General features: G+C 43.5%; 1 protein-coding gene across 2 annotated transcripts; it reads left to right on the forward strand.

Moving 5' to 3' along the window:
* The first annotated feature begins 7,524 nt into the window (after positions 1 to 7,524).
* Positions 7,525 to 14,192, forward strand: LOC133918636 (U-box domain-containing protein 34-like). 2 transcript variants are annotated; one of them, XM_062362599.1, is made up of 10 exons: positions 7,525 to 7,811; positions 7,902 to 8,029; positions 8,116 to 8,231; positions 11,132 to 11,253; positions 11,370 to 11,659; positions 11,798 to 11,899; positions 12,110 to 12,538; positions 12,659 to 13,408; positions 13,492 to 13,701; positions 14,136 to 14,192. In XM_062362599.1, exons 1-9 carry the CDS (start codon positions 7,643 to 7,645, stop codon positions 13,687 to 13,689), a joined length of 2,304 nt encoding a protein of 767 aa, XP_062218583.1. In that variant the 5' UTR covers positions 7,525 to 7,642; the 3' UTR covers positions 13,690 to 13,701; positions 14,136 to 14,192. The 2 variants fall into 2 exon arrangements, with proteins under 2 accessions (XP_062218583.1, XP_062218582.1); XM_062362598.1 differs by lacking the exon at positions 14,136 to 14,192 and having other exon boundaries at positions 13,492 to 13,858.
* Positions 14,193 to 20,044: the final 5,852 nt, after the last annotated feature.

A 20,044-nucleotide genomic window follows, 5' to 3' on the forward strand; every position in this document is an offset into this window, starting at 1 on the left:
TTGAAACGACAGGTGTAGGCGCATTTAATGCGGGCAGAAGGGCGTGCAGAGATTCGCACGTCGTCATCATACCGCTTTTCATGCCAGTCGAAGCATGGTAAAAATGGGCATTGTTGTCGAAGAGACGGTAAACTTTTGACTACTTACCTGTATGACCCGAGCTTGTGGTGGCCATTCCTCGTTATTGCCACAAGTCTTCTTGCCCAATCCTTTCCGCCCCAACACGCACTATCGCCAGAAAGAACTTCTAGATCCATGGATCCCAACTCTTCCTCTAAGATCCCGGCTTCCTCCTCGCTAGAGAAGCAATTGGACGCAGCAGCTGCTGGCACCTTGCCCGACCAGTACGATGAGACGAGATTTATGATCGAGGCCTAGACACCCTCGGCAATGCAAGAATCCAAGCTGGTGGAACTTGAAGCGGAAGGAGTGGTGCCGTCGTGCAGCCTGGTTGAATGGAGGACCGCATCTGGTGAGAGATTCCCTTCCTGCAAGATTGAGCACGAATTTGTAGTTTTCGAGTCCTTCTTCCGCTATGGTTTTAACATTCCTCCATCCAAGTTTCTTCTCAATGTACTCGATCGATATCAAATTAAACTTCACCATCTGAACCCCAAATCCGTCACCATGCTGAGTGTTTTTGTTCATCTTTGTGAGGCCTTCCTTGGTATCGAGCCAAATCTGAATCCTTTTCAGTACTTTTATAAACTAAAAAGAATTACTGAGAACAAATGTATAGGGGGGTGTGGTTTCCAATTGAGGAGTGGAATGAAGAACTCCTATATCTTGGTTCCCCTAACCTCTTCTTGGTTCCCCTAACAAATGTGTAGTTGGGCTTGGTGTAGAGGTTGGAGGTCTTGATCTTCTTCTTCTTTTTGATCTCCTTCTTCACTTCTCTGCATTGGAATGACTTGTAGCCTTCTTGATGGCATTTTAAGCATGTCATGGTTGACCCCTCCGTAAGCTTCTTTACCATGAAAGCACGTTATCTTGAGAAGGTTGGACATGTCTTTTGTCCTTTAAACTCGCCAAGTCCTTCTTGAGCTTCTCCACTTCTTGCTTAAGCTCATCATTCTCTTGTGCAATGAAGTTGTTAGATGATTCTATAACAACATTCTCAACACAAATATCATTGTAAAAGGGTGAGCTAGATAAAGCAATTAAATCATCAGAAGAAGTAGAAGCATCTACTTTAGGATTAAAATTAAATAGAGAGATAGATTATTTCAAAAGAACCTTAGTTTGAGATTCAATGCACTCAAATTTAGACTTAAGCTCATCATGCTTCTTTTTTAGCAAATTGAATTTGCTTAATAATTGTTCATAATTAGAAACAAAGGTAGCATGAATGTTATTAAGTGCATTGAATTTCTTAAGCTCTTTTGATTGTTTCTTAAGGGCCTTTTGTTGCTCATTGATTAAATAAAGGAGTTCATCATAAGAAAGATAATCCTTATCGGATTCATCATCACTTATATCGCTATCCATACCTTTGGCCATAAGACACTTGTGAGATGACTTGCGTGATGACGACTTATGTGATGATGACTTTGAGGAAGAGCTTTTCTTAGAGGGGAGGATTGTGAAGCTTTCATCACTTGAGCTTTACTCTTCATCATCACTCACCCATCTTCCTATGCTTATGAATACCTTGGCTCTTTCCCGTGTCTCTATCTTGTTATTGGTCTTCTTCTCATTCTTAATATGATCAATTGTGTTGACTAAATCTTCAATGGAGATAGTATTATCAACTTTAGCATTGATCATCTCCATTTTCTTCTCTAACTTTGAGAAGAGATTGGTTATCTTATGATCAATTTCTCCATCACTTGATATGCTTTGATCATCTCTTCATAGCTCTCTTCATCTTGATCACCATCATATTTGCTTGAGATTGACTCTTGATCTTGTATGCTCATCCTTGCCTTCATGTGTTGACTTTGAGTTTGCTTGCTTATGAGAGCAAGGTTCTTAGTGTCAGATGAGGAAGAAGTTTCCACCCCCATATTCATTATCATCTCATGGGCGGTAATCTTGTCGAGCACTTGACTTGGAGTTATCTTCTTGATGTCATTATTGTCGTAGATGATGGAGAGTATCAATTTATACTTCGGAAGAAGAGCTTGAAGTATTCTTCTGACCACTTGATCATCTTCAATTGACATCAAATCTAACCCATTGATCTTATTAATAAGAATTTTAAAACGAGAATACATATCATTAGCACTTTCATGAGGTAGTTCTTTGATGCCATTAAGCTCAGTAACAAGCATATGATATTTCTCATTGCGCATATCCTTTGTGCCTTAATGTATTTTACTGAGACTAATCCAAATATCATGTGCATTGGTGAGAGAATAAATATGATTAAATGCATCAACATATATAGATGATAAAAGAATACTCTTGGCCAGAGTATCTAATTGCCTCTTCTTGTTAGTGATGCGAGGTCTCATCCCTTCCTTGGTGACTCTCCAAACATCTAACCCTCGGGCATGCAAATAACAAGTTATTAGAATTTTCCATCGAGAAAAATTTGTGCCATCGAAAATTAAAGCACTATGAGAATCCATCCCAACCCCGGATGTTACTACTCACTAGGCGGTGAAGTCTAACCGATCATACTAAGACTAAGGCTCAAATGCCACATGAATTGGTGAAACCTTGTGAAAGGTCTGAAGCTCTAACACAAATTGTAGAGTTAGATGTGAGCCATAGCTCTAATACAAATTGAAGGGATTGATGACGTCCTAAAAGGAAGGTGAATTAGGACACTAGAATATATTTGGCTCAAAAAACTACACAAGATAAACCTATATCAAATTCTATTTAAATATGCTCTAGATTTATCTAGTGTGTCTACTCTATCGATCAAAACGCTTACAACCTATCTAAGAAGGTAAATTGCACGAATGTAAAATGCGAAAACGTAAATAAGGTAGAGAGAATAAACTCGGCACAAGGATGTTTATCCCGTGGTATCGATGGCATGAATGCCACATCTAGTCCATATTGGAGCTCCACATAGGATATGCTCCCGGTCGGCACCCGATCACGGCTCTTGAGCCACCAAGTCACAAAGATAAGGCCTTCACCCGGATGAGCCACCAAGCCACCAAGGCAAGGTCTCACCACTAGCTTATCTTTCGGTTCCTTACCACTGTGATCACTTTGGAGCTTGAGCCACATGGGCAAGGGTCTCCGTGTCCCCGCACAATCGCCTTGCCGCTGCTCCACACCAAGTCAGAGGGTCAACAAGCTTACCGGTGAGTCACCAAGACTCCAAGGTGCTAGCGTACCACTTGGTACAAGGTTGGATCACTCCTTGATCCACTCTCTATGTAGCAATCACTTAGCAACACTCTCTCTAGGCCTATAAGCACTAATCACTCACTAATCTTGTGTTTAATTGCCTTGAATGATTACTTTAAGCACTTTGATAGCTTGGATATTTTCTCATGTGTGCATGAACTTCTCAGGACTCCAGTAGTGTGCCACACCTTCAAATAACTGAAAGGACATATATTTATAGCTTCAAACCCGCGCATTAGCCGTTAACCGAATGACTCAGAAAAGTTGTTAACACCGGATGATTCGGTGAGAATAATAGTACTAACACTAGATCATTCGATGAGTATACTCTCATGAACTAGCCGTTGGAACCCTACTCAAGCCTCTGTGAACACTGAGTACTCTGGTGTATACTTCATCTCTATCACCGGACTATCCGGTGAATATATACATAGCATCCGAGCCAACTGCATCCTCTCTGTGTAAATTGTTCTGGTGTAAACATTCGATGCACATCACTTCATCACTGGACTATTCGATGCCTTGAACTTCGTTCTGCCTATTTGCACTGTTCATTGTCCGGTGTAACCTTGCTTCATCACCGGACCTCCTGGCGTGTTGATCTTCGATTTTCTACAACTGCAACCTTCTCTGGTGGAAATGCTCCAGTGTGTACTTCCTCTGATCACCGGACTATCCAGTGGGTTGTTCCATTCTACCTTCTGAATAGAAACACTCCGATGTTGCCATGCTTTGATCACCGGACTATCCGGTGATGCTTAGCCTTCATTCTTCAGCACGACACCCTTCTTTAGAAGAATTGCTCCAACGAGCACACTTGCTAATCATCGGACCTTCTGGTCAGGTCTTTAGGCCTCTCTCACATTTTATCAAATATGCTCTAGTGAGCTCAACATTCACAACACTGAACCATCCAATGAGGCAAATCTTCCTGGGACTTCTTCAATTCGATCAAACTTTGTCCTGGCTGCGGTGGCTTCTTCATGTATTGCATCTATGAGACCTACTAACATATATTCTTGACAAACATTTAGTCTCATCGACTATATTATCATTAATCACCAAAATCACAATCATGACCTAATAAAGTCATTTTCGCTACACTGCAGTCCCTCGCTCGCGCCCATGCCGGGTCGGACAATAATGACCCCTCTAGGTACCAACGCATCACAAATAGGTCGGCGCCACCACCACCACAGAGCGTCTCCAAGAACCCGCCATCCAGCGTGCCGAAGTCGAGCCCTGGAGCAGAGGCGGTGGCGCCTATCAACAGGCTGGTGACGTAGTCGCTGTCCATGGACTCCAAGGAACCACAAGAATTGCACAGGAAGCAAAGGGAAGTCGTCGCCTCCTCTGAGCTAATCTTTTCGCCACCTTCGCCCGACAAGCACTGCAGCCCCTCGCCGCTCCCCGCCCCTCGCCGAGCTAGGGGGGAGGGGGGCGAAGCAGCTGTCCCACCGGTGATTGCTCCGCTGTGGGCGACGTGGGAACCAGCGGCGGCGTGCGAAGCGTGGGACGAGCGTGGGATCGAGGATTTCATCGACTGGGAATCCGATTGGGGCTCGCTATATCTTGCGAGCTCAGAGGTATTTTTTGGGTGTAGATATTTTTTGAGATCATTTTTGGGCTTCTGTTGGAGGAGTTTTTGACTCATTTACCCAAAATTTAGCTATTGTATATGGTTTTGGGCATATGTTGGAGTTGCCCTAACCTTGACGACATCGATTTTTCAGATCGGGTGTGGACTTCCAAACGTGGAATTGAAACTTTCAACTCGACTCCCAAACCCTTCGCCTATCGAGATGCAGTTACAAATCAGACATACTCAAAACTCTCGCATCATTGGACTAGAGACTCTGCCACCCCTCTCAACCAAGGCAGATCTACCGTGGGGGCAGGTCAAGCCCCCTACCTCCATGGCGCATTTGAGACCCCTAAGGCCCTCTTTATATTTTTTAAGAAAAGAAGAGGAAGAGGAAGATAAGGTGAAGAAAGAGGAGAAAGAGAAGAGTAACCCCTTACTTACTTGCCCTGCCTCTATCACTACTCTCAACCCATGGCCATCAGACGCTTCGCTGTTCCACCTGCTACACCTCGCCCACCATTGCTGCTCAAAAACTAACTCTTAGGGGAATGGTACCATGTTGGTTCTTTGACCCCTAATTGGCTTCGACTAGTCTCGGAGGATCCCGGACAACGATAGACAAATCTAACATAATAAAGAAGTGGTTCTGAAAGTTGTCTTGCAGAGATAGAGTAGAAGAGGAAGACTAACACCAAATAAAAACGCCTGAGGTCCCGAAGGGCACACTGAAGATCTCGAGGGAGGCCTGAATGGATATTGGGTGAGGGACGAAGGCCCGTAGGCCAAAAGCATCTATGCGAGAGGCACGCACGAAGAGCAAAATACCATCTACGATGAAGTGGAGGACCCAAAGGGAGGCCCAAAGGTGGTCAACCATCGGCCGAAGGGAAGCCTAAAGGTGGTTAACCCCTGGGCCGAAGAGTTGGCCGACACACGCGACTATAGACATGTATCATTATCTAGATAATGTAATGTTGTAATAGTTCAGTGGTTGTAGTACACTTGGAACATTCTAGGGACATTCCAAAGAATAGGAACATTAATATAATGATAGTTGAGGTTGTTGATGTATGACTATAAATACGCATACCCAATTGATATGATGGATATGAACCGTCAATACACTATTAATTACTAGCTCACTGTGTGAGCACTATTCACTATTACGATTGAGATCCCAACACTAACCTTTACATGCAAATATGCAATGTGGTCGTTGCACCAATGCCAGTGAGTGCTCACTGCATGCAGAAATGGTGCTTTTGGTGTTAACAAGTATCCAATTGAGATCAGTGGTTGCCTATAGCAGAGCACACAACTAGCGAGGAACTATCTGCACGAAGGGAACCTAGGATTAGCAACAGATAAACACTGCATTCAACAAACTAAGACTCCATTTGGTATTGGTGGCTTTTCAAAGGTTTTTATTTATTTCTATTTTTTGGGGTTATTGTTAGTTAGAAGCGTCTTTTTAAATCCGTAACAAAAAAAAATCACATTAAGAATGACAAATATTTATCTAATTAGATTCCATAGAACAACACAATAACTACAAATGAACTCAGGTAGAGTGGTAACCACACCAAACATAAGTTCATACCAAAACAAGTTCACCTAGGAATGACAATCCTTCTCACGGGTTTGGGTACCTACGTGTGTCGTGCCTGGTGGGCATGGGTTTGATTTTTCACCCATGGGCAAGCCGAGTTAGGTATACACAACAGAGAGGGTCGAGCGTGAGCCTAATTTTCCACCCGTGGGTACCCATAGATCAACCTGAGGAACGAAATAGTCTAGCTCAATGCAACATTTAATAGCCCATTAACCCAATAGCCTAGGCCCAGCTAATCTCTTACCCACTCCACCCATCCATTCCCGATTCTCACTTGATCAGCCCTAGTCCCTAGCCGCACGTTGCCTCTCCCCTAGTTGGCATACCGAGCACCGCCACTCCCCCTCTAGCCACCTACGCATTGCACGCGGGCACACCACACCCCCTGCCCGTGCTCGCTGTTGCACGCCATGTCGTGTGTGGCGTGCTCACCGCCACCGCCTAGGAGACAGAGGATTTGAGCATGATGACGAGTGAATCTCGCGACCTCAGGCCGCCGATTCCCATGTTGGCTGGTGAGTCCTTGAGATTGAGCAGGGCACTAGGGTGGAGGGAGCGACCAGTGAGGGGGAATCGACGACGAGGAGGCCACTAGAGGGAGTTAAAAATCGCGAACTCTAGTAAGGTGATCTCCTGTGATGCCGATGAGCGTGATATATATTTTGAACTATCACACACATATATAAAATGAGATGCTTGAATTGATCTGTGGGAGGGATTTTCTGGCTGACTAGGAAAACCGTGAGCAATTCATGGGTTTTGGGTGCCCGACAGGTATGAGCATTAGTCTAATTTTTCATCTGGTAGCCTCTACAGATGCAGATCAAATACCAACATTCGGATGACGGGTCGAGTACGAATCTGCTCTGCCGGCACTTTGACACGCGTTGCCATTCCTATTGACACCCCAGATGCGAGTGCCGATCATTCACACCCATCTGTGCCACTGACACTCCTGCCCCACAATTTCCCATTTCCCAAGCGGCCGAGCCTACGAGTAAGCAGCCAGGCAGCCCAACCATCAGCCAACTGATTCCCGCGTGCTCTGCTCTCAAACCCCCCCGCGCCTCGCTCGCCGCCTTGCGCGGGTCGACTCGCCCGCCGCCGCCGCCCCGAACCTCGGACCGAAACCCATGGCCTCTGGCGGCCCGCAGCCGGACGTAGCCGTCGCCGTCCGCCCCGGCGGCAGCGGGAGCAGCCTCGCGGCGCGGTGGGTCGCCGCGGCCACACCGTGCGACGGCCGCGCCGCCACCATCGCCGTCGTCCACGTCATCCCGCCGCTCTCCTACGTCCCCTCCCCCAGTAAGTGCGCTACCTCCTTGGTTGGTTGATTAGCCGATCGGTCCGAGTGGCCACGCCAGCTGACTCCGTGTGGCGCCGCTGCGCGTGCAGCGGGGGAGCGGGTGCCGGTGGCGCTGGTGGGGCGGGAGGCGGCGAAGGCGTACGCGCGGGACCGGCGGGCGCGCGCGGAGGAGGCGCTGCTCCCGTTCCGCCGCCTATGCGGCCGCGCGAACGTGACCGTGAGTGCGCAGCAGAATCCCCCAAAGCTCACATTTTTCAGCGCCGCGCCTACTTTTCATCTGATTAGAAACGGACTGCTTCGCAGGCGGAGGCGGTGGTGGTGGAACGCGACGGCGTGGCCGAGGCGCTCCTGCGCTACGCTCAGGACTCCGGCGTACGGAGCCTGGTGCTTGGCTCGGCGTCCTTCCGCTGGTTCCGGAGGTGCGGTTTTGCTTTTCTTTTAAGAAAATAAATAAATAAATGTTTTCCTTACTTTTTTGGGTTGTTGTCCTTCCTAGCATTGAATTGGTGGACTAATGGTTTTGGTTTAGATCATTGTCACTGTGCGGTTTTAATTTTTACTAGATTAATTAAAGGTGAGCAACAAAAAAGGACCGCTTCTTTTGCTATAAATTTCAGCTTTTTGGTTGAGGGTTTGATTTGAAAGGTGCACGGAGCAATGCCTTTAATCACAATTAAAGTGTACTTTTTGGTGAGATTAGTAGATCTCATGCCATTTAGTTTTTGATATAACTTAATTGGTTAAAGGGTGGATCCACTTCTAGATCATCTAAGTTCGAGACTTCTTGACGTGAATTTGACTGCATATTTTAAAAAATACTTAGGTGTATCTTGGACGTCTTGTGTAAAATCAAGAGTGACGACTAGAGCAGGGTGAATAAGCGTCTCAACAAATTTATTACGAAATTGATGGTCCTCTTCTATTCAATTACTCAACGCACCTCTAAAAGAGAATCACAACAGAACACAACATAAATACGTAGTGGAAAAACTACACTTACCCAGAAAGTACGGAGACTCCAGAGATGGGACTGGAGAGTCTGGAGATTTCGAGAAAGATCAAAAACCAAATTTGAAGATTCAACAAAATGTGGGTCTCATCATTGGAATCGAATAAATAGGTTCTATAGCAAACCAATCCATGACTCATCCCGACATATAGGTTGAATCTTAAGAAAAGATCACTCTAGAATCGAGAGATGAACACTGGGTATAGAAGATCTCTAAGATGACGGTCTAAAGGTAAGGGAATTTAAGACCCTATCATATATGCATGTGTGTGTGAATTTTATACCTTACCATAAAAAAGAACAACCTCCCACGGTGTTAAAATTTCAGCTCAAAAAGAAAAACGAAAATCAACACAATAGAGAAAAACCTTGCACACAAGGCAAGGAAACCAAGAGAGGGAAACTAGAAGAAGGGGAATTCAAGCATATATAACAAATTTGCACGACTTGGTCCTCCTTGACACAAGCTTTACGATCATGCCACGTACTCCTTTAGTTCTCATACAGTTTTGAGGCCAAACTGCGAAACCCTAGCATGCTTTTCAAAGCGGGACTAGCCGCCACTTGCTTCCACCTAAAGTAAGCGCTCTGATGATGACGCGTCTTTTCATCTTGCGATCTTGATCGCCGGCAACTCTCTTCCGCTCCCGATCCTAAGAGCTACCTTGTCACTTACATCGGCATCCCATTCGTTTGACTTTGTCAACACGCCGTCTTCATCGTCCTTTTCATACTTTGCTTGATTTTCATGTGTACACCTAGGATCACCCTTGACTTCGTCCGGCCCTCTTTGATCGTTTGCAGAAAATGTGAACATCGGATGTTTCGGTATGTTCTGCTCCTAAACACTGGACCATCCGGTGAGTGTAGCGCTATCTGTTTCAGGAAAATTTTGATCTCTACAAGAAAAGTCTCGGTGAAAATTTTCGCTGATCTCATATCCATCACTGGATAATTTGGCGTGTGCCAATCCACCGAACCACCCTTCTGCAATTTCTTTGCAACAAAAGGTCTGACGCATTCTCCGGTGTTTACAAACTCAACACCGGACTATCCAGCGTGTATAATCAAACTTGGTGCTAAAAATCTACTTTCTGCAAAAAATACTACAACGCTCTCTAAGTCTATCACCGGACCATCCAGTGTTTGCTTCAATTTCTGCTTCAGTATTGAAAATGCTTTGGTGCTCACTTCACCGTAATACCGGACTATTTGATGTGGTCAAAAACCCACACACCGGATGTTCCGGTGAGGCATAATTTTTTAGACTCTGAAACAGTCTGCTCCAGTTCAAACTTTGGTTAGCTATAAACAAGATCATGCCAACTAAAATCATTTCAAATCTAACATTTTCAATGACTCATCACATGCAAATCAAAACACATTTCAACTTGGTTTCTCATCTTGTCGGTGCAGAGATCGAAAGTTGTAGTTATATTATTTAAAAAAGTTTAGCTTCATATGCTTCTACTGTGTCTACTATAGATGCTCGGTGTTTACATTTCAGTGAGGTGCGATGTCTGACTGCAATGATCATGCGCGTTTAATCCAAAAACGAAAGATCATGTGGGAAATTCTGGTTTATTTCTCTCTTGGTGAGGAACTGAGTGGGATGAGAAAACGTCCTTTTTTAATTAGACTGGCTAACTGATTTTTGTTCTCCCTATCACACTGAGCTTTTTATGTGAAGTCTCCGTACGCAGAAAAAAGAAGAAGATTCCCATTGAATTTGTGGACCATTGGCTCACTCAAATTTTTTCTTGAGAGAATCAGTAGATGTTGGACGGTGCTTGATGTGTTGTAGGTGTAATAGATTATCGGCTTGAATATTCATGAGCATCTGGTTTGTGTTCATAGACTACTAGGGTGGGTCTGAACCATAATGCCATATTTCGACTTAGCAGTCAATAGTCAATTTGGTGGAAATGTAGAGGTGAGTTCATGTTTATTGCTTCCAGTACTCTTTGTCGGTAGTTCATTTTTAGTTATATTTACTTTTTGTTGCTAGCTTCCTGATGCTGGCTTCCAGAACACTCTGGCTTACTGTGATTGGTCTTCTCTTGATTCAGAATGTTTTTCCCTGGTTGTCCATATCATAACTGAATCTATTATACTGATTCGGGGCCGCTTTACAGTTCTATTCTGCTGTAATTACTGATTTTCTATTTATTATTTATCACCCGTAACATGGACCAATTGAGGGTGCTAATATATGCATAATGGTTTCTTGCAATGAGGCATTAACACTTCGGTTTCTGTTAGCAGTATCATATTTACCGACCTTCAATTGTTGCACCATTCATCCTGCAGGGTGTTGAGCATCCCAGATGTTCCCAGTACTGTCCTTCAAGCTACGCAGAATTCATGCAATGTATTTGTTGTGTCCAAACGAAAATTAATTATGAAACTCACAAGATATCCTCAGACGGGCGGTGTGTTCTGAGTCCTTACAGTTATTTCTATTCTATCCTATATATAGTACCTTGAAGCCTTGTTTTCTTTTGCTTGTTTTATATGCTCATTTTGTCTTAGGATATTCATTTTGCAGAGTCTAGCTCACACTTGAGGATCGAGTCGATTAGTCATGAAGCATTTGCACAAACACATAGGACTTTGTTGTTTGACAACTTTACTGATGATGAGACATATTCAGATTCATTCTCCCAAGTCTACAGCTCTTATAGTGCTTCTAACGCTGTTCCAAGTTCAGAAAGTTGCGAACAAGTCGTCTCAGGAAGTACTGGTGTAAATGAATCAGGAACAGAAGGAAATAAAAGCTATGATGCTCTGAGCTCCCTGGGGGAAGCTCCTTATTCTGCCTCGAACTCGAGCGAAGAGGTCAGATCTATCGTTCACTCTTAGAATGTTTGGCTAGTATTTGCATTCAGATGAACTATGGTAAATTGTGCTCTTTGCGCTTATGCGCAATTTCAGATGTACTTGCTTCCAGGAAATGCTAAACATGTTTTCCTACAGTGTCAATCTATAGATGAAGTAGCAAAACTGAGGAAGGAGTTACGAGAAACCTTAGTCACGTATGATAAAGCCTGTGAAGATCTGGTACATGCTAAGAAAAAGGTTTAAATTTCTTCTGCAGCTTTTGGGTATCTTCAGAACTTACTGCCAGTCTGCCACTATATGGTCATGTTAGTCCCGTAGTTGACCGTTTTATGCTCTGCATTAATCTCCCCCAAAATAACTTAAGCTGTATTCTCAACAGGCTACTCCTAACTGTAATTCATTATATTTTTACATGGTTAAGATCCGTGTTGTCTTGATGTCACACAGATTCAGGTACTCTCTACCGAGTGTTCTGAAGAAGCAAGGAAGGTGGAGCATGCACTAGAGTGGGAGGAAGCTTTGAAGCAGGTAGTAGCAGATGAGAAGGCAAAACAGCTGGAGGTCATCAACCAAGTTGAGAAGGCTAAAAGATCATTCACCCGAGAGGCTTATTCAAGGCACAAGGCAGAAATGGCTGCTACCATGATCTCTGTGGATAAGGCAGAGATCGTGGACGCTATTTTGTCAAAGAGCAAGAGATGTAGGCGGTATTCGAAAAAAGATATAGAGCTTGCCACTGATAACTTCTCTGAAGAAAGGAAGATTGGTGAGGGGGGTTATGGGTATGTGTACAGGTGCACCCTTGATCACACTGAAGTAGCTGTCAAGGTCATTCAGCAAGATTCCATTGACAAAACTGATGAGTTCCTGAAGGAGGTAATCATGGTGTATAGCATAATTCATACATATGCATAGAGCATTAAGCCATTAACGCTATTGATTTTTCTTATGAACGAGATGTTGTCTAAAGCAATTCGATTGTGCGGTTTTTTGCAGGTTGAGATTCTCAGCCGACTTCAGCATCCCAACCTGGTTTTGTTGCTTGGTTTCTGTCCAGAAATCGGCTGCCTCGTGTACGAATACCTGAAGAATGGAAGCCTAGAAGACCAGCTCTTCAACAACAAAGGACAACAACCATTGCATTGGTTCCTCCGGTTCCATATCATCTTTGAAGTATCTTGCGGCCTTGCTTTCTTGCATTCAAGAAACCCAGAGCCCATAGTCCACCGTGACCTGAAACCCGCAAACATCTTATTGGACAAGAACTACGTTGGTAAAATCGGCGACGTCGGTTTCGCAAAGCTCATATCAGATCTTGTGCCTGATTGGCAAACGGAGTACAGAGAGACGATCGTCGCCGGCACCCTGTATTACATGGACCCTGAGTACCAGCAGACCGGGACCGTTCGGCCGAAATCGGACGTGTTTGCCCTCGGAGTCGTCATCCTGCAGCTCCTGACTGGAAGGCGCCCAAATGGGCTCATTGTGAGCGCAGAAAACGCTATAAGAAATGGGAGGCTTCCTGATATTCTCGCCAAATTTCAGACTGATTGGCCAGCTGCTGAGGCAGAGATGTTAACGAAGCTCGGGTTGAGATGCACGGCCTTGAAATGCAGGGATAGGCCTGATCTTGAATCAGAGGTGCTGCCGAAGCTCGATGAGATTCTGCATAGGATTACTTCTGCTGTCACTTTGAGAAATCCAATGTTGAGTGTACCAAGCCACTTCATCTGCCCTATAACACAGGTAAGTCCTCTGCAACTTGACTGCATCTGCTTTGGTTCTCTTCCCCTTTAGGTTTACTGAAAAATCAAAGAATTTCGACGCAGGAGTTAATGGAGGATCCTCATGTCGCTGCTGATGGTCACACTTACGAGCACTACGCGATCAGAGCTTGGCTCAAGAGGCACAAGACATCGCCTGTTACGAGGTGCAAGCTTCCGCATTCATCCATAATCCCGAACCATTCGTTGCGTGCCACGATACAGCAGTGGAAGTCACAGTTATCAGCTCAGGCAAAGGCATGAAATGGGCATCAGGTTCATTTCTGGTTTAATTGTCAGTATTCGTTAAATTCTTCAAACCTGTAAATAAGAACGAGGCAGCTTCTTCCTTTATTTTTCGAGGAATGAGAAGGGGTAGGTGTAAAGCATAGAAACATGGAGAGCAAGATAGTATTGATAAAATAGATAACATACAAAATTTATATTGTAAAAATAGATAATATATTACCGTATTTATCAATATAATATACGTATTCGATACCTCAATAACTGAAAATGAGTTTTCAGTATACCGGGTAAAAAAAAGTGAGACCCCGGTGTTTTTAACACCTCATATATCGAATATGGTGCAGTGTCATATTCAGCACATAAAATACTAAAAATCAGCTATATTCTACCCATACGATGCTAAATACGGTGCATATTATCGACACCTTAAATGCAAAATACAACTGGGCCCACTTGTGCAGGCAAAGTGTGTGATGCTTTTGGGGGCACGAGCGGACGAGCTAGGCCCATGGCTATGAGACTAAGTCCAACGGATTTTGTTCGGGGATAAAAATTCCGTCGTGAAAGGATTTTCGTTCCCTTCAGCGCTATAACGGTTTTCTTCACGACGGGATTCTCAGAGTTATTTCCTTCAGGACGGAATTCTCTCTTTTTTCTCTTTATAATTTCTCTCGAAGGAAAGCTGTTAGAAACGAGAGAAAATAAAAGAAATAGGACGAAGAAAGAAATCAAAAAGGGAACAAAATGGTTTGACTGGGGCAACAGCCAGAGCGGAGCTGAATGTGGCTGGCTGCTGATAGATGGAGAAAAGGAGGAGCGAGAGAGATGCAGAGCAGGAAGCAGATAAAATCTTGCAACCTTGGAATTAGCAAAAGCTACACACCATCGCGTCGACCAAAGGTGCCGCTACTGCATGCTTTGCAGCAGGGAGGCCCTGCAAGCAGCTTTGCTCTGTTTTTCGAAACAAGAAAACAGAGTAGACGGTGCTGGTAAGTGCTCGGTGCCGAATGATAACGTGCATGTATCTCATGCACTGCATACGGTCGGCTTTCGACATTTTATATGTTTAATACGGTGTATAGTATTGTATTCGGTATATGATATGTTAAAAACACTTAGGTCTCTTCTTATGTACAGTATATCGAAAATCTGTTTTTATGAATAAGATGATGAATACACATACTATATTTATAAATATAATAATATATTATCTATTTTTTAATATAGATTTTATATATTATCTATTTTGTCAATAACGTCTGAAAGCAGCATTATATGCCAGTGGGTAGTTTTGTTCACATGGCAATGGTCAGTTTTGGCACAGATTAAGCTCAAACGGTTCTTTTTTAAGGAAAACTACGGTAGGCGCAGAGCCGACTTGAACTTCTCATTAAAGGGTGAGGCAAATCCACATATTACAACAGAAGTTGCAGCACAATGCAACATACAATAAGAACTCAGAAGACACAACAATGAGACACAACACAAGCACAATTCCCTAACAAATCAAAAGACAAGGCCAAGACTTCCCCACGAGCACAATTCCCTAGCAGGTTGGCAACACCCTTCACGGCGCATCCAACCTCCACCTACCACCATCCAACACCCATCAAGGGAAGGATACCGCGAAGGAGGAAGGGCCGCAAGATGGAGAGCGAGAAGATCCAAGAGATAGGATCATGGTCTCGAGCACCCGACATTTGATGATGCAACACAACTAGCAAGGAGTTCGGCAACGAAGCAGGGGCGCCATCAGGGAACACTTGTTGAACCATGGCGAAATCCAACAGCTCTGGTCAAGAATGAAGGCCAGATCTGAGGAAAAGGAAGGGAGGAGGAGGAGCACAGCTCCCAAACCCCGCACTACATCGTCAAGGATGAACACGCCGAGGATGCCTGTGAGCCACAAAAGCCTGAAGTGCAGCTAAGGTTTGGGTGGCAAGAGGCTGACGGCGAGCTTTTTGGGCTGAGCTTTATGTAAAATTTTAAAATCAAACTCGACTTTGTATGTAAGATATAAAATTGACAAACAATAAAGAAAAGGAAAAAAAAAAGCAATATGAACAGTGTTCATGCCCCTAACAATCTCCCTATCAGATAGAGCACCCGCCCTAGAAGAAAGAAGAGTATTGAATTCTTAAGACTAGCTAGGTACAAACCAATTTCAATTCTTTAGTAATTTGAAGTTCGTTTAGTTGATGAATAATTTGAGAAACACATTTGAAGTTCACTGGAGTCTTAGGGTGCGTTTGGATTGGTGAATCCAGAACGTTTCATCCCTTTGTAACAAACACACCTCCTGGAGAAACGTTTTGGAGATAAACGGGTGATTTGGAACGTTTCATCCCTCTGTAACAAACACACCTCCTAGCGAAACGTTTTGGAGAGAAACGGGCGAAACATTTCGGGGCACTTGAATGGGCTAAGTGAAATGGGATTAGGGGTGTTTCATGTGAGAAACGTGGCCCTAACCTTTCCAAAGTGGGCAATTACTAAAAGGAATGAGTGCTTTCCCCTATTTGAGAATTTCTCTCAAGATCGGAAACTTATATCTACTTTTTTTAGTTTTTTCTTTTAACAAAATCTAAATTACTAGATTGGAAAATAGGAAAAAATAAGGTACAATTCGAAAACCCAAGTGGTATTTTAGCTCAATTTAGTCCGACCCTTCCTGTTGCACCCGTTGCCCCCGTCGCCCGCGACGCTAGCCACCGCCGCCACCTCATGCGCCTGTCGCCCCATCTGGATTCAGTTTGTATCTCATGTCGCGCGTCGCCACCTCTCCTGCGCGCGTCGCCCGGGCCCCGATGTTCCATCGCCCATCACCACCTCTTGGGCCTCGCCTGTCGCGCGATAGGGGGTGACCGGAGCCGAAGATATGTGGTGAGGGGTGACGGCGGCCGAAGCTAGCGATCTACGGCTTTGACTCCACCGAACCGAAGAGAGAGAGAGAGAGAGAGAGAGAGAGAGAGAGAGAGAGAGAGAGAGAGAGAGAGAGTTGTACCTGCCAGTGGCGCACCGGAGCTGGACAGTGTGGCTCGGGAGAGGGAGAGAGAGGGGGTGGGGTGGGGTACAACTTCAATGTTTTTGTAATATGTTTGTAAATCAAAGATTTTTTATTATTATTATCAAACTACTTTTTGAGAAAAATATACTTATATCATTCTTAAATATCTAAATTCAATATATAAAAGGTACTTTTTAAATTAAAGTTTTTCGTCAGCACTCATTTTTGTTAATGCAAAAAAATATATGTTAGGACAAGGGTAGATTGGTCAATTGTATAATTATCTTCTCTTTTAAGGAATCGAATCTAGCGAGCTAGCTAAATAATTTCCACTCCAGAGAAATATTTACAGAGAGAATTCATAATCAAAACGTTTCTTATCGAGGATTTATTCCTGACAATGTGTCCGGAAATAATGGGGTTATCTTCGTAGATCAAATATCGAACATGAAGCGAGGCACACACGATGTATACATATTCGACCCTCCAGTTGGAGTAATACCCTACATCTTATGTGGATGATTATGTGTATGTATTCATTCGAGTACAGACAATGTGGCTAACCTATTAAAAAGAGTAGATCAAATCTAGTCTAATCCGGAACTAAATTCGTCAAGTTCTTCCTGTGCTAAGATCTTGATACCTACCTCCAATAGCTGAGCGAAAATAAAGAAGTCCTCCTGGGGGGTCTGGGTCCCCGCCTTATATAGGGGTGATGTATCATTTTATATCTAGCTGTAGTCAATAGAGAGTCATTTTCTTTATAGTCTAAGTAGATAGATCTGTCTTGGATACTAGTCTTCTTAAATTGGGTAAACAATCGAGACATTTTTAGTATACACTTTCTAGATTCCAGACGTATCAGGTACCGCGAATTCGGTTCTATAATATCCAAAATTGTTAAATATACACATGACATATCTAGTCCGTATATAATATACTTATTATATATATGTATATCCCATAATTAAATATTTAACATTTTTAAAAAAGTCAGAACCTATCAATCATGCCCTTAGTTATTACTAGCTTATTATAGCTTCAGGTCAACCGTAGTCGGTCACATCGATCCATCAGCCAGCATGGCCAATGCTCAGAAGGAAAGCATGCGCGTCTTAAACATGCTATATATTGTCAAATTATCCTGAGCGAGCCCTTGGCGGATAATGATTAATTGTTTTGTGGGGTCGAACAGAGCGCATGCGTGACTATTTCTATTAGTGATCAATCATGGAGAGTGGTTTTAATTTGTAGGTCAGTGGGAAGTTTTGTTGCCATGACAAAGGTCAGTTTTGGCACTGTTTAGACTCAAATGGCTTCTTGGTAGCAACTCCCTTTTTCTGAAAATATCTGTGCAGACCACATAGTGGCACGAAAGTTTTTAGTAATATTCAGTACATTTTCTTCAAAGTTCAATTTTTAATTGAAATAGGCCATGCTTATATTAATCACCTGGACATACTGTTGCATCTTATATAGGTTAAGCACGATCCTCTTGTATCAAATGTCACCTAAATATTGTGACGTTTCGTATGCGCGCCACACATGCAAGTACTGTGAAGAAACGGAGGGAGTAACAACCAAATCGGCTTTAGGCAAGCTCAATCAATATCCCAACAACTTATCGACAGGTCTGCTGATATGAAAGATATGGTAATGCCATGAAGAACACTCAATCAGAAATTTGTCAGTAGCCCAGCACTTTGTAGATCGAGATCTCCGTCTGGTATATTTGCTTCGGGATGGCCCCGCGATATGGCGCTTTGAGATCTGTGGATGGAAGTGCCCGATCTCGGCTCTGGTTGGGCCTGGTGCCGATGCCGGTATGCCTGTTTTCCTTGCGCTCGCTTGGCATGGATGGGATCAGCACGAGGAGGCGTAGGGTGCCTAGCCCTAGGTTGGATCTACATTGCTGCTGTCTTTGGGTAGGTCACGGTCGGCCCTGGATTTGTGGCGGCCACCGGCGGGGGTGTCGGTCCTGTGACGCCTACCGCAATTTGCATGGTGTCATGAGGAACAACTTTGTTTTACATGTTGCCCAGCGAGGCAGCGGTCGTTGTGCATGGTGGTGTTGGTGGCCACCGACGTTCAACCTGGTTCCATGAAGGCTGCCAGTTCTATTTGAAGCCGGTGTCATGGGTTCCATCATCCATGCAGTTTGGTACGATGGCCATTGTTGCAGGGCTCCTATAGTCCTTGCTACTTCTATGGTGACTATAGGGGTTGCCTGCCATGTCTCTTGGTCGTGGTTTGGTGAGTTTGAAGGTAGAGGTTGGTGTTTGTGGACAGGTTTAGTGACAGCAGTGGTGGAGGCAGCGATGTTGAGACAGTGTACTTTGAGATGGTTTTGATGGCTGGCCATATACAATGGAGGTATGGTGCGCACATCCCTACCTCTTTGTTGCAGAATGGGTGATGGTGTGTGGCTTTGGTTTCTTGCGTGCTATCTTGGCGCTGGAGTCTGTGCGGAGCTGATTGGCTTTGATATCCATGTTTCTTCTGCCCTAATTAGTGTGGATGAAGTGTTTTGAGGTTTGCCAAGATCATGTCAATCCGTTTTGAAGACTTTGGAGTCTATAATAGTAGCAAGTAAGAGTTTATAAGTTCTTTTTAAGTTGGACGTTTGTGATTGGGGAGTAGAGTTTCTTTTTTTTTCTTTTTTTTCTTGGTTACCAAATTGTTTCGATTTCTCTGGATGGTGGGGGTGTAATGGCTGCGTGTATACTTGACGCTTTGTCATCTTGTTGTTACATAGGCTAGAAATTATATTTCCTTCATCTAAAAAAATATTTGCTCCCATCAAAAGTATATGGCGTTTTTGACTTTTTATGGTTTTTTATATGTAACTTTGATCATTATTTTCTATTATAATATAGTTATAATATCTAATGAAAATATAATATTATGAAAGTATTTTTCAAGATAAATCTATACGTATGATTTTTATATTTTTAAACTAAATATTTTAAAAGCTATTGATGGTTTAAATTTTAAAAGTTTGTTTATATCTTAATTCAAGTATTTATGATTGAATAGAATACTATTTTTAGTAGATATGAAGCTGAGCCCATATAATTAAATCTCTGAAAAGCGGCTCGAGATGCGTGCAATCATGCATGCACCACGTTGAATAGACAGGGCACAGTATTCGATGGACCAACATTTTTTTGATAAAAGAACTTATTACCTGTTATTATTATATTAAGATGATATAAGTATATAAGAGTTTATTTTTAATTTTTACATAGCTTGGATGCATACAATCATACAAGAAACTAAAGCAAAGAAACCAGAAAAGAGAGGCAGATAACTAGTGGTCTACGATGGGTCTTCTATCCAAAGTCTAAACTGTCATTCAAATCG

Source organism: Phragmites australis, chromosome 5, assembly GCF_958298935.1.
Source record: "Phragmites australis chromosome 5, lpPhrAust1.1, whole genome shotgun sequence".
Taxonomy (NCBI): Eukaryota; Viridiplantae; Streptophyta; class Magnoliopsida; order Poales; family Poaceae; genus Phragmites; species Phragmites australis.